The sequence below is a fragment of the Amphibalanus amphitrite genome, unplaced genomic scaffold, assembly GCF_019059575.1.
Source record: "Amphibalanus amphitrite isolate SeventyFive unplaced genomic scaffold, NRLGWU_Aamphi_draft 000274F_arrow, whole genome shotgun sequence".
Classification (NCBI taxonomy): Eukaryota; Metazoa; Arthropoda; class Thecostraca; order Balanomorpha; family Balanidae; genus Amphibalanus; species Amphibalanus amphitrite.
The window spans coordinates 67,958-80,168 of record NW_024881769.1 but is presented as its reverse complement, the minus strand read 5'-3'; the positions used below and the strand labels follow the sequence as shown (position 1 = coordinate 80,168).

General features: G+C 50.6%; 2 protein-coding genes across 5 annotated transcripts in view; both read left to right on the top strand.

Annotated features, from left to right (window-relative positions):
* The first annotated feature begins 941 nt into the window (after window positions 1–941).
* Window positions 942–9,448, top strand: LOC122387133 (sulfhydryl oxidase 2-like). Its single transcript, XM_043377028.1, has 6 exons — window positions 942–961; window positions 4,027–4,284; window positions 4,441–4,690; window positions 4,873–5,713; window positions 6,023–6,340; window positions 8,047–9,448. Exons 2-6 carry the CDS (start codon window positions 4,032–4,034, stop codon window positions 8,281–8,283), a joined length of 1,899 nt encoding a protein of 632 aa, XP_043232963.1. The 5' UTR covers window positions 942–961; window positions 4,027–4,031; the 3' UTR covers window positions 8,284–9,448.
* Window positions 9,449–10,837: 1,389 nt separating this feature from the next.
* The window catches only part of LOC122387121, a 37,356-nt gene continuing 35,982 nt past the window's right edge, over window positions 10,838–12,211 (top strand). Inside the window, exon 1 of one of the 4 annotated variants that reach the window (XM_043377003.1) lies at window positions 10,838–10,904. The gene's annotated coding sequence lies outside the window, so the exon portion shown is untranslated. Of the gene's footprint in view, window positions 10,905–11,509; window positions 11,854–12,211 lie in introns of those variants that run through there. The other 3 variants (XM_043377004.1, XM_043377001.1, XM_043377002.1) reach the window with 3 other exon arrangements.

Genomic DNA, 12,211 nt, shown 5'->3' with positions numbered 1-12,211 from the left:
TGTCGCAGGCCATTTTTCAGCAGGATGGAGCTCCAGCTCACACCGCCGCCGCAACGAAAAAGGGGAGAATATGAAATATGAGGCATGTAATTATAAACCCACGATCCCCTCTCGGTCAAGGATGCCTGATGACGCGCTGCCCGTAGTTGCCCAAGCCCCAATGCCCAGCCAGTGAACATTATTGACGAGGGCCTGGCCAGGAAACAACGCTGCCTGTGCTTAGTTTGCGGTCGAGAAAGTTTTGTCTCCTTTGTCCGGGCAATACGTGTCCAATTTTCCTGCTCTTATCGCTGCGTTTGTTCTTGTGTGTGACGGCGACCTTTATGTGTTGTCACTCAGCTGGTCCATTTGTGGGCGGAGGGGGGGGGGGGTGACTGTGGCGCGTGCTGACATTTAAAACCGAGCGACTGTCGGTCGTCAGCGTTGTCGCCGTCGGTAGAGGTGTCGGGTTGGAGTGGGGGGGGGGAGGGGCAGGTTATGGGCTGCCGGACTATCGCACGGCTTCGTCAGTGCCGGACGGCCGCGCCGGGGGTCGCTGGGAGGGGAGGGGAGCGGGTCGACGGGTGCCGCCCGCCCGCCCCCACCGCCCGCCGCTGACGGTTCCGCTGACCGGCGCTGAGCGCCCCGCAGTGCAGACCCGGCAGCCGTATAGTGCAGATCAGCCGAGCCCCGTCCGGCTGGTGGATCTGTAACCAGCCGCGTCTGCTGCGCCGTGTCAGATTGCACAAGACTAGAAACGAGGCGAGTTGTGGCGGTGCGGATAGCGGGTGAGCTGATTGACGTAGTAAAATTTCCAGCCGGGGTGTCGACCGGTCCCGTAAAGCGCCTGCGCTGATTGCTGACGTGAGCGGCTCGATCCTGAAAAGTTCGGCGGTGCAGTGGCACTGAGGTGGTGGTGCGACTCGGCTGGTGCGCGGCAGCTGGTGAGACATCTGACACCTGCGAACAGGTCCCTATCTCGGTACGCGTGTGCTCGGTGGCTGATGTGCTGTGCCACACATTACTCGGGTCGATTCAGCCGAGTCATTACCGGCAGGACCAGTGCGTCGGAAACAGATGTGGCAGGCTTCCGACGTATCCTTTTCGGTAGTGCAGTACCTCACAGTGAATGCTCTGGAATGGGCAACGTATATTGTGTGTCACCTGGAGCGCTGTTATACCTTACAAGACTGCAGTTAACAGTGTTTACTTTTAAACCATATTTTAAAATTCTGTCGAGTTTGGTGACTATTTGCGTTGGGTTAGTGGCTAGTAATAATGCACGCTAACTGAATCGTTGGCAATCAAAGGCGTAAGCTACTGTCGCCGTGACTTGAAAAAAACTCTTTAACGAACCCGAAAAAGCGGTACAGTATTTCCTCTCCCATTTGCAGTCTGCAGGTGTTCGGTTGCGTCATGCGGTCTGTACCGAACGCTGATAGGACATATCAACCCGCTTCATGGTTGTTACGAGTTTACGGCATCGTTGGTTGACACCGAACTTTGCTTCTATGATTCCTTTGATTTGTGGCTGCTCAACGAGTTGAGTTGGTCGTGGTTTTGCACTCCACCGTGTATTGGGTTAATTGGGGCATCGGATCAGTGTTCTAAAATTGGATATTGGTTGGGTGTGCCGATGAAGAAAAAAATCCTAGGATGAGGAAAAAGAAAGTAAATAACTGAAGTATTTTTGCAAAATGGTGTAATGCCAATTTGTATGCCAACTGATAAACCAGGATTTCATGTCAGGATCTTGACAGGGTGTGGAACAAAAGGATGTGGGTGCATCAACTGTCAAGTGACATGTGAACTGGCTGTTGGGAATAGGGGAGAGTGGGGAAAGATGCCCAGGGTTTTGCTATGTCATATATTATTCGAAAATGACGATAGGAAAGCAAGAACTTGGAGTTTCAACGGAAGCCGACATCATTTTTCTCCAAAAGTATCACACTTTCGTGCCTGAAATATGATAACTTTTTTTGCTATTAAGCATTTTCCTGAAGAAGTGAAAGGGGGCATCTTACCCCACAGGGTGGGAAAGACGCCCCCTGGCGTTGGGGAAGATGCCCCCCTGCACTATAAGTGACATAAATGGGCACGTGAATCGCCTGAGCGAATCAGTAGTCCCTTCAAGCCTGCAGTAGACACCAAACATCATCGTAAGGGCACTCAAAAGTAGTCGTAAGGGGCTTCAGATGTCATCGTTAGGGCCATCATAGTCCAGCGCGGCCAAACAAGCCTCCGTGGTGGCGTTCGGAGATCACTGTGGGGCCCTTATAGGTCTTTATGATGCTTGAGGGCCCTCGAGCCCATCGTGGGGACCTCAGATGCCAGCGCGGCCCGTGGAGTCAACGACGTGGGAGCCCTCAAAGGATGTCGTGAGGGGCCCTGGAGACAATAATGGGGCCCACAGAGGCCGTCGTGAGGGCTCTCAGAGTCAGATGCCGCCCAAAAAGTCGCTGTGTGCCCCTGTGGGCCGAGAGACCGGCATGGGGAGCACCCGACCGTACCGGACTCTCAATAGTCCCAGATCGGCTTTTGTCTCTCATCACAAGTATGTAATAATGATTTGACGGGCTGCTTGAAGGACAGCCTACGGATTTAGGGGGGCGTCTTTCCCCATCAGGACAGGGGGCATCTTACCCCAATGTACCGAAGTAACATTAAATCAGTACAATTTGTTAGCCATAAAACTACACCCTGAAACAAACTGTTTGGGACACAGTACACGCATGTTAATGTATCACGACTATAGCAAGGGACGCTGAAAGTATCTACCTTCTTTGATATTTACAATGTTGTGACACCAAAATATTTTTTGAAAGCAGCAGATAAAAAACATGCAATCACCAGTCAGCCGTTGCCCAACTGAGCTTCGCAAATTTTTGTGCAGTTAACAAGGCAGGCTTCCGCTTTACGCTAAGAACATTAATTTCTAGGTTCGATTCTTTGTTTAGCCGCTAGAGGGGGTGGGGCGTCTTTCCCACCCTGGGCATCTTACCCCACTCTCCCCTACATGAAACTCTTTTCAGAGATAAAGTTAAGTCGGTCATTCATATTTTAGGGATGAAAATATTTTCCCCATTAGGTGTGATTTGCCACCAAAAAGTCTGAAAAATAGAACACTGCATCGGATTGTGACACCCTAAAGTCATAACAAACAGCTTGCAAACATCCGGCTAGTGTAGTGAGGGCGCCTCGTCGTTACGGGATATCCCTTTGATCATGGTCAATGTTTAGGAAACATTGGCAGCCAGATGCTCGAAGTGAAACTCGATCGTCACATCCAATGTACGATGTTGGAAAAAGACATTTCAATTTGGTATTTAACTTTGATTCAGTTACGCATCGTTGGTGTTAATTCGCTTGCGCATTAATGCCTGAAATGTTATCCGGGCTGTTCACCCATTATAAGAAGCGTTGTTGCAGGAAAAGATTTCAATGGCGATTGACGACATTCTACGTTAGGTATACCCTATCGCCATGTTGTGGAATACTGCCGGTTTCACCCACACCTCTGCCAGCCTGATGGCTGATGGGCCACCCGGAAGGGGAGGGGTCGGCTAGCGGGGCGGCTACCTACGCTTTATACTACCGTGCTGAAAAACTGGCCGTCCCAAGGTGCCCCGTTGGCCGGCCTTCGGTCGTCTGTGACTGAACCTCTGGTTATAACACAGCGGCGGAACAGACCAGCGGCGCCGGCCAGTTTTTGTTTGCAGTGCCGGACACAACACACCCCGCTGCAGTCACGCATGTAGAGGCCCAGCGTGCAGACGCGGGTGGTTTGTGGAAAATCAGTGCTAGGATGTTTGCTGTCGGCGTCGTTGCATGACGGATTCAGTCTGAAAGAAGCGCTGCTAACCGGTAATCGTAGTTTCCCGCCGTATTAGAGAACCAGACGTATAGATGGTTTACCGGGGCTTTCCGAGCTACCTATGTGGGTTTCTGTATGGTGGACATTTTGTTGGTTGGAATGCGACTTGTGGACACCGTAAACACTGGACATTGGACGCTAGGCCTAACCGTGAATCGTTACCACTATTCCAGGTGTGATGAAGAGCTCGCTGCTGCTGCTGCTGGCCGGCCTGCTGTTCGTCTCTGCCGGCGACAGCAGCGAAGATGGTGAGGACGATATCGTCGACCTGTACAGCAAGGACAGCGCCGTGGTGCACATGGACCACTCCAACTTCGAGCGACTGCTGCACGGCCAGCACCACGTCTGGGCAGTCGAGTTCTACAACAGCTGGTGCGGCCACTGCCAGCTGTATGCGCCCACATGGCTGAGGATCGCTCAGCAGACCGCCAGTGAGTAGTCAGAGGTCTCGGAAAGCGAATATGATGACATTACTCTCGTTGAACTGGGCGAGGAACTTTAGTAAGGTTGACGCATAAGGAAACATTGAACTCTGTATTTCCTTTCGTCATTTTGTCCCCCGCTGACCTGTCCGTCGCCTTTTCCAGACTGGGGCTCTGTGTTGAAGGTGGGCGCCATCAACTGCGCCCGCTCCCAGAACCTGGCCATCTGCCGGAACTACGACGTGGGCGGCTACCCGTGGGTGAAGCTGTTCGCGCCGCTGGCCAAGGAGGGCGACATGGGCGAGAAGGTGTCGCACAAGCTGCAGGAGGAGATGCTGGAGCTGCTGGTGAACCACGTCACCGACCTGCAGGCCAGGACCCACCCGCCCGGCTGGCCCAACCTGGCGCCGTTCAGGTGAGGAGGGTGGAGGAAACTGTGCAGATGTCGTTCTTGGTATACGGCTCATTTTTCGTTTGTTTGCCTTGGTGGCTGCTAAAAGCGTATCATTTGCAGAGCCAACAGTTGGCATGCCGGAAAATACCGGGTCGTCTTAGGCAAAAATTGACATTGATTTCGTTTTTCTCACTCCCCGGCAGCGGTTCTCTGTCGGAGTTTCTGTCGTCGCCGGAGCCGCTGCACGCCCTGGTGGTCGAGGGCTCTGCCAACAGCAGCGTCGGCAGACAGGTGGCGCTCGACCTGAGCGTGCACCGGCAGCGGCTGCTGGTGGCTCGCACCGTGCTGCCGCCGCTCGGACTGCGGCCCACAGAGACGGCCCGACCGCTGCTGGTCACATTCCGGGACGGACAGCCCCAGACGGAGCTCGTGTCGCGCGACGGACTGCCGCCGCGCAAGCTGTTCACGGACGCGCTGCGCCGGGCTCTGGGCGTTACCGACAGCGAGCAGCCGCCGGACGGCCCGCGGACGGCACGGACGGACGGCCAGGCGCCGGCGGCGGCCGCCGAGCCGGGCCGGGGCACGGCCGTGTCGGCCGGCGACGCCGTCTACATGGTCGACCTGGAGAACGCCGTGGGGTACGCGCTGCGACAGGAGGTCGCCGGCAAAAAGGACATCTCCGGGGAGGCCCTGTCCGCGCTGAGAAACTTTGTCGAAATGCTTATCAAGTACCTGCCCGTCAGGAAGTCAGTGATAGAGGCCGTCTCTGAACTGAAGATGTTCCTTAAAGGCAAGAAGAGGGTGGGCGGCGCCGAGATCCAGCGTCACCTGGAGAAGGCGCGGAGTCCGCTGCCGCCGCACCGGCCGTGGCATGGCTGCAGGGGCTCCCAGCCGGGCCTCCGGGGCTACACGTGCGGCCTGTGGTCAGTGTTCCACGCGGCCACCGTGCAGGCGCACCAGCTGGAGGAGAGCAACAACGTCAGCATCCTGCCGGCCATACACGGCTACGTCAAACACTTCTTCAGCTGCGCGCACTGCTCACAGGTGAGCTAGCTGCAATCAATGCCACTTTTTAATTTGTTATCAGCGTCTTCGTTATCGAAAAACGACTAATTCACAGTTGTTTGTGATAACTTTACTATCCGGGATTATTTCGTGGCCCGTACTTCTCCAATCGTCGCTGATATTCAGTGTGCCCGGGGCCTTTAAGACCCAAATGCCATGGGTTTAATTTGAGTGTCGAATGATTATGCAGTAATGTCATTTAACTTCAGTACATGTTTGTGGCGCCTATGTATCGCTCCATCCATGTGGTTCTCTTTGCGCTCATTGTTTGTCTCCCTTCGTTTCCAGCACTTCCAGGAGATGTCTGCCAGGGAGGGTCTGTTTAACGTCACACACACCAACGAGGCCATGATCTGGCTGTGGCGCGCGCACAACATCGTCAACAAGCGACTGGCCGGAGACGGCACAGAGGACCCGCAGCACCCCAAGGTGCAGTTCCCCACCCAGACGCAGTGCTTGGCCTGCTTCTCCGGAGACACCTACTTCGAGCCCATCATCATCTCGTTTCTGCACAGCTTCTACGGCAAGGAGGCGATGAAGCTGGACTCCCTGACGGAGGACGAGGCGGCGGCGGCGGCGGCGGCCGGGGGACTCCGGCCGGCGGCGGTAAATACGGCGGGGAGGACCGGGGAAGGATCATGACACCGGGATCCTCCACACGTCCACCGGTCCACCATCCACCGTCCGTACCTACAACGCCGCCATTTCCTACCTTCAGTGAACAATACGACCTCCGCCTTCGAAATATCCGATCCGATCCTGCCGATCTTCAGTTTGAATGGAAAAATGATTTGCTGAGGAGATAGTTCTCGTGATCTCCCCCTATGTATGGCCTTAGACCTCCCGCTGGTTCCATCAAACTAAGGCCTTTTCCAGAGAGAAAAGTCAATGGTAACGTGGCGTGAAGTTTTCGCTGGCCTACTCGCAGTAGCTCACTAGTTATTTGTTCAGTAGGTCATTCCTAGTGAATTTCCGCCTTTCGAAAACTGTGGCTTCGTTGGAGAGGTGATACTTTCAACTACTCGTAAATTAAATTGCGTGGTTTGATTTTACTGCAATTAGAAGCACTTCATCGTTGGGTATTTTATGTGCGCGTTACTTGTTTCATCCGCTCATCAATACAACATCGAAGAATTGATCAGCGTGAAACCCACGGGAAAGTCTGGATCCATTTTTCGTCCTTCTTTACGTTTTGCACTAGGTGCATCAAACACATGTTATGCTTTAAAGGTTACTGATCTAAGGCAGCTTTTGCCAAATTGTCAGGGAACTCAGATTTGTTTTTCAATAGAAAAACACAATTCTAAAGAATAGTGTTTTAACTATTGACAACAAACCTTCGGTTTAGATTGATTTTTGCTGCTGCTGAGTTTTGTTCCGTTGACCTTTAGTGGCTGTGGCTGCTCAGACTGGCGTGGGTGGTCTCAAAGGTCGAACGGACGGCCGAGATCACGTAAAGCTGTAGGCGCGGGCGGCACCGAGGTTAGTTTCCGCCGACACCGACCCTCGTCCTGCCAGAAACCTGGTCGGCAAGGGACAGTAGGCACTGTAGTTTCGGCTTGGGTGTATCCCGAGATGGCGCCTCGAATTTTCGAATGCCGTTGTACCCCGCGGGCTCCTGAGCATGTGAATGTGGACGTGCCTTTCTCAGTTAGCTTGAAATGCTCGCATTATAGATCCTATGCTTGAAGTCACCGACCTAACGCATTGAAATTTTTGTCATTTTATCGACAGGCCGCATTTGAGGAAACTTTCCACTCCCGCTGCCATTGTCACTTTCTCCTTTTTCACTTTCCGTAACGACCTTTACCAGTATTATTATGTGCACGAACGCTCTTGGTGCAATGGTTCGGTAGATGGTTTGGTATGTAATGTTTTTTTGATAATTGATATCCATCCCAATTTTCCCCCGATTTTCCCATTAATTTTATAGAAACTCAAATTTTAGCTTAATTGCGAATGTATGAGGGAAACGCTCTTGTTTAGTAGGTTTCCCGACTTTGTTTCGCTTTACAATCGTTACTTGTAGTTTTGAACGCAAATATTGAGCACTAGCTCAAGTAAGCTGCTCGTCACCTGTCAGCAAACAACTACCCGTGTGCTTATCATCGTCACATGACTGTGATGCCTCAGTCCAGGCTATATGTCCGTTCCCAGTACTTTGTGCTGGTGCTGACCGTATCCCATACGCTGACTTGTGTCCGCTGATCTGTGTGCTGACCTGTGCCCGCTGACCTGTGCGCTGATCTGTGCTCGATGACCCCTCGGCTGACCTGTGTCCGCTGACGTCTGTTTGCGCCCCGGTGCCGCAGGCGCTGCCGGCCGCCGGCGCCCGGAACCGCGTGGAGCTGGTGTCGCGGGTGCTGGGCCGCAGCGGGTCGTCGGAGGGCGCGGCCGCCTCGGGTCTGCTCAGTGGCTCCGACATCAGTCTCTGCGTCCTACTCTGGGTCTTCAGCTTCGTCACCCTGGTGCTCGCCTTCTTCCTTTTCAAAATGAAGAAAACGTATAAACGGAAACACTCAAAGGACTACAGGTCATTTTTCAAGTGATGTCCGAGCGGGGTAGTCAATGTGGTTATATTTTTGGCAACTGGTATTAGTTGGGATGGGGTTTGTGCTTTCAAGGGGTGCGTCGCCCGTAGGCGTAATGCATCTCCTTGGATCTTACCGGGTTCGAACTTGGAAGACATTCATCTGAGGATATTTTTTACCCTGTCTATGTCCCCCTGTCGTGGTGGTCCTGTCCTTTCTGTGCCGTCCATTATTTGGTGTATGGGAACACTCTCCAGCTGCCCCCGGCTCCATTGTTGGAGCTCGAGGCGCAGCTCCTCTCTCACAACTCGCGGTGGGAGGGCCTTAGTGACATTCAGGGCTCCGCTCGTGGTTGTGTCGGTGCCGGCTGTCGTCCGAAGTCTATTTAACAGAGTGACATCGTAAGTCCGCTAGCACTGTCGTGTCAGAGGACACTATGATCCTTTATGCAAATGAAATATTGACGCTTCGTTCAGGGCACGTAGCTTGGGAATATTGCTGTGCGTACCGACTTGGTACCTAAAATATGATATTCGTTAATCGTTGATTCTATGAATCCGTGCTGCAAGATAACTACATTGTATCATTTTTATTAGAAATAACAATTTAACCATACAGTACAGTAGTTAACCAGCGCTAGGTTAACTAGAGCGAGACACGAGCCAATCTGCCACTTGCTAGTTGCAAAACATTCGTCCTATCGTTTTGCTGGTGGTGTGGCTTTTCTGGACTAATCTTGGAGTAATGACTCCGTGCCCCATTCGCTGGCTGAAATCACGAAACTTATGGGCTTAGAGCGCGATTTGCTTACGGTCATTTTTCTGTTGGACTTCAAAGCTCTATTATGGCATTGTTTTTGTTGATTTTTTTTTTATTAGCTCGTTGAATAATCCGAATGCATATATTTTTACATTCCATGAGCTGTCTGAGATTGACTGAGATCTGGTGAGGTGTTTCCATGTATGTTAACGAGTGCGTCACAGTTCTGTTCGTCATGTGCTAGCACATCATATGATGATATGCGTACCTGTCGCGCTTTGAGGTCAGGCCCGCGCCAGAATATGTGATATTTCTGTTAGTTGGTGATGGCGCTTCGGATGAGTTAAGTTTTATGTCAGAATGCTAGGTTTTATGGTTCTCGTGTGATTTTATGAAGAATAAACTATGGTTGATGGCGTGTACAGCGAGCTGCGTTGTAAGGCTGCGAGTTGGAGCGAAGAGGAGCGTTCGGTCCTTACTTGTAGATGTAAGACCCCGTTGCATCGCTAAGTGGTAATTCATTCGATTAGACTCGTGAGCCATATGACATTCATTCGCGTGCTGATGTGAAAGGCAGGAGCGATCCACCGGGCACCGACAAGTATCGGGACCAAATGTCACGATCCAGTGAAAAAGATTCTAACCCGACGTGCCAAGTAAGCGTGTGTCGAGTTCCTCAGGGCAGCTTGATACAGGAGGTGGTATTCGGCTCTGGAGTCCCCCCCCCCCTTTCCCTAAAAAAGAAAATTTTCCAAATGCTTCGTACCAACGAAAGTCGCTGAAAACGGTGTGTTGCACCGTGCACGATTCTATACCTATATTTTTTTATTAAAAGCTGTTCAATTTCTTTCTCTTCGAGGAAGACGCAGTTGACGCAAATTCGTCAATTTTGGCCAAAATAACCGTGTTATCAGCTAAGCTGAGGAATCGAAATGCGAGAAAGGGAACGATTTTTGCGAATGCCCCGACCCCGTGTCTGAGAATTGAAACCCACGAAACCTTTAGTTACCCACAATGCACCAATACCTCATCAGGTGATGCATATTGCGAGGAACTCGATGAGATCTAGGGTTAATTAAGAGCTTGACACGAATTATTTGAAAGAAAAATGATTAATAAACTTATTCCGTGTATTCAACGGACACTGCGGTATTTAGTAGGCATTTTTATGCATCGCAATTGGTATCGATCGCTATATTTACCTGAGAGAAACTAGTAGTATCTATGACCGTGAGAGAAACTTGATCGAAGCCCTGCGGCCCGCATAGGCGGCGGAACGGGGAGGGCACCGGGGCGGGCACCGTGCCCTCCTTTGATTTTGGCATTTTAACATTAGCCCTAGATGGGCATTGCATGAAAAGAGTGGGACCAAAAGTCGGCAGTGCCCCTCCCCCCCCCCCCTCCCCCTTAAATCTTAATTGAAGGTATTCCGCCGCTACTGGCGGCCCGACCAGACGAGTTAAGAAATTTCACATTGGACGACCAACGAGGGACATTGTCACGTGCATGACGTATGTGGGCTTTGGGGACGTAAAATATCGTCTTTCGCGGGCTGATTTCTCATTGGTCGTCGCTAACGATATGTAGACCGATGACCTAGTGCTGAAACAGCCCAGATGAGCACCGAAACCTGCGTTTAGGTAAAATGGTCATCAATCTCTGCTCACTGTAATGCATATAATTTTTCCAAATCATAGCAAGACTTTAAAGTTCAAATAAACGAGAATCGTTGCTCAACATCGAAGACTAAATGGGTAATCATCGATAATTGTTAGCACATCACACCACTAGCTAATGATACAATCATGGCGCACTTTGTTTGCGCGGGGGGCAAGCGCAGTTTTGCGTTTGCGACGCCGCGCTTGACGGGGAGACGTCGTGTACGTGGGCTGTGTGGCTGTGTTATATTGTAGCGATGCCAGTGACATCTTATCTTCATTGCTGAGGCCTCTTGCACCAAAATACCTAGCTAGGTAGAACCGGCAAAATACCTACCTAGTAAAACTACCTACGGCGGTAACTTCTCTTGCACCATCCTACCTTCCTACCTAGGTAAAGTTGACAGCTCGCGTTTTTAGGATTTGTTTTGATTGGCTGTTCGACGACGAATTATTTGTGGGCGCAAACAAATAGTAACTAAAGAAAACAATTAAATTGATATTGTTTTTATTAATATACATTTTGGTATTATGAAATCATTTTTCATTTACGTAAATACCGATAGAAGTTATTTTGATATTAAATTACTTGAACAAATAAGCTTCGTTTCCATGGCAACGAGTGAGTCTTCAACCTGACTGTTCTGCTACGGAGGTTTATCGCCTTGGTACGGAGAAGCACCTCTGTGAACCCATGGAGCATTTGGTCAATTATATTATTATTCACTCATAAAACATTGATTTATCATTGTCTAAACATTTTGTAATGCCTAATTTACATAAAAGTACCCGTGGATTATCGTGTATTGTGCCTATTGTTTCTAATTGAATCATTTTACCTAAGGTTTTGCTAGTTATTTTGGAAGCCCGCGTTTACCGTCAAACCGTCAAAAATTTCTCCGCGAGTACTTCTTTCCGGCTTTCGGTGCAAGAGGAAAACAGCCGGTCGGAGTTTAACAACTGGTAAGTTCCGATGCTGCTCGGTAGAATTTCTAGGTAGATTTTCACGGTAGCGTTTTTTGGTGGGTAGTTTGGTGCAAGAGAATTTAGGTAAAATCGGAATTTACCTAGGTAAGTAGTTTGGTGCAAGAGGCCTCTGATGGAACAATTATTCAGCATTTGCTACTGAGCTAATTGCTTTTTATCCAAAAGCGTTCAGAGTATCCTTCAGGTAAGGGGGAATGATTCTAGATCAGCGTGTTGTGAACGCAGATCAGTACCTATGAGGGACGACGGTGAAAACAGGGCGCCTGGGGCGATTTGATCAAGGTCCGTGAAATTTACACTTGACGTTTAGCATCTAGAAGGCCCACGAAGGGGGAGAAACTCCAAATATCACGTGACTAATATGCCCTCCGGCGCCCTGTTTTCACCGGCGTCCCCTATGAGGCAGGCTTTCATGTCTGGTGGTAGCATCTGGAATTATCTAGACTTTGATAACAAACATCTGCATTTCAAGAACTGATGGCCATTTCCATATTTCAATATTTCTTGCCTATGCTTGACAGGGGTGTAATGTGCTACTATGT

Excerpts from the sequence above, each read along its gene's own strand:
- LOC122387133 (XM_043377028.1), top strand. The coding sequence starts at position 4,032 with ATGAAGAGCTCGCTGCTGCTGCTGCTGGCCGGCCTGCTGTTCGTCTCT. Across the intron at positions 4,285-4,440 it reads GATCGCTCAGCAGACCGCCA|ACTGGGGCTCTGTGTTGAAG; the intron begins GTGAGTAGTCAG and ends CGCCTTTTCCAG. Across the intron at positions 4,691-4,872 it reads CCCAACCTGGCGCCGTTCAG|CGGTTCTCTGTCGGAGTTTC; the intron begins GTGAGGAGGGTG and ends ACTCCCCGGCAG.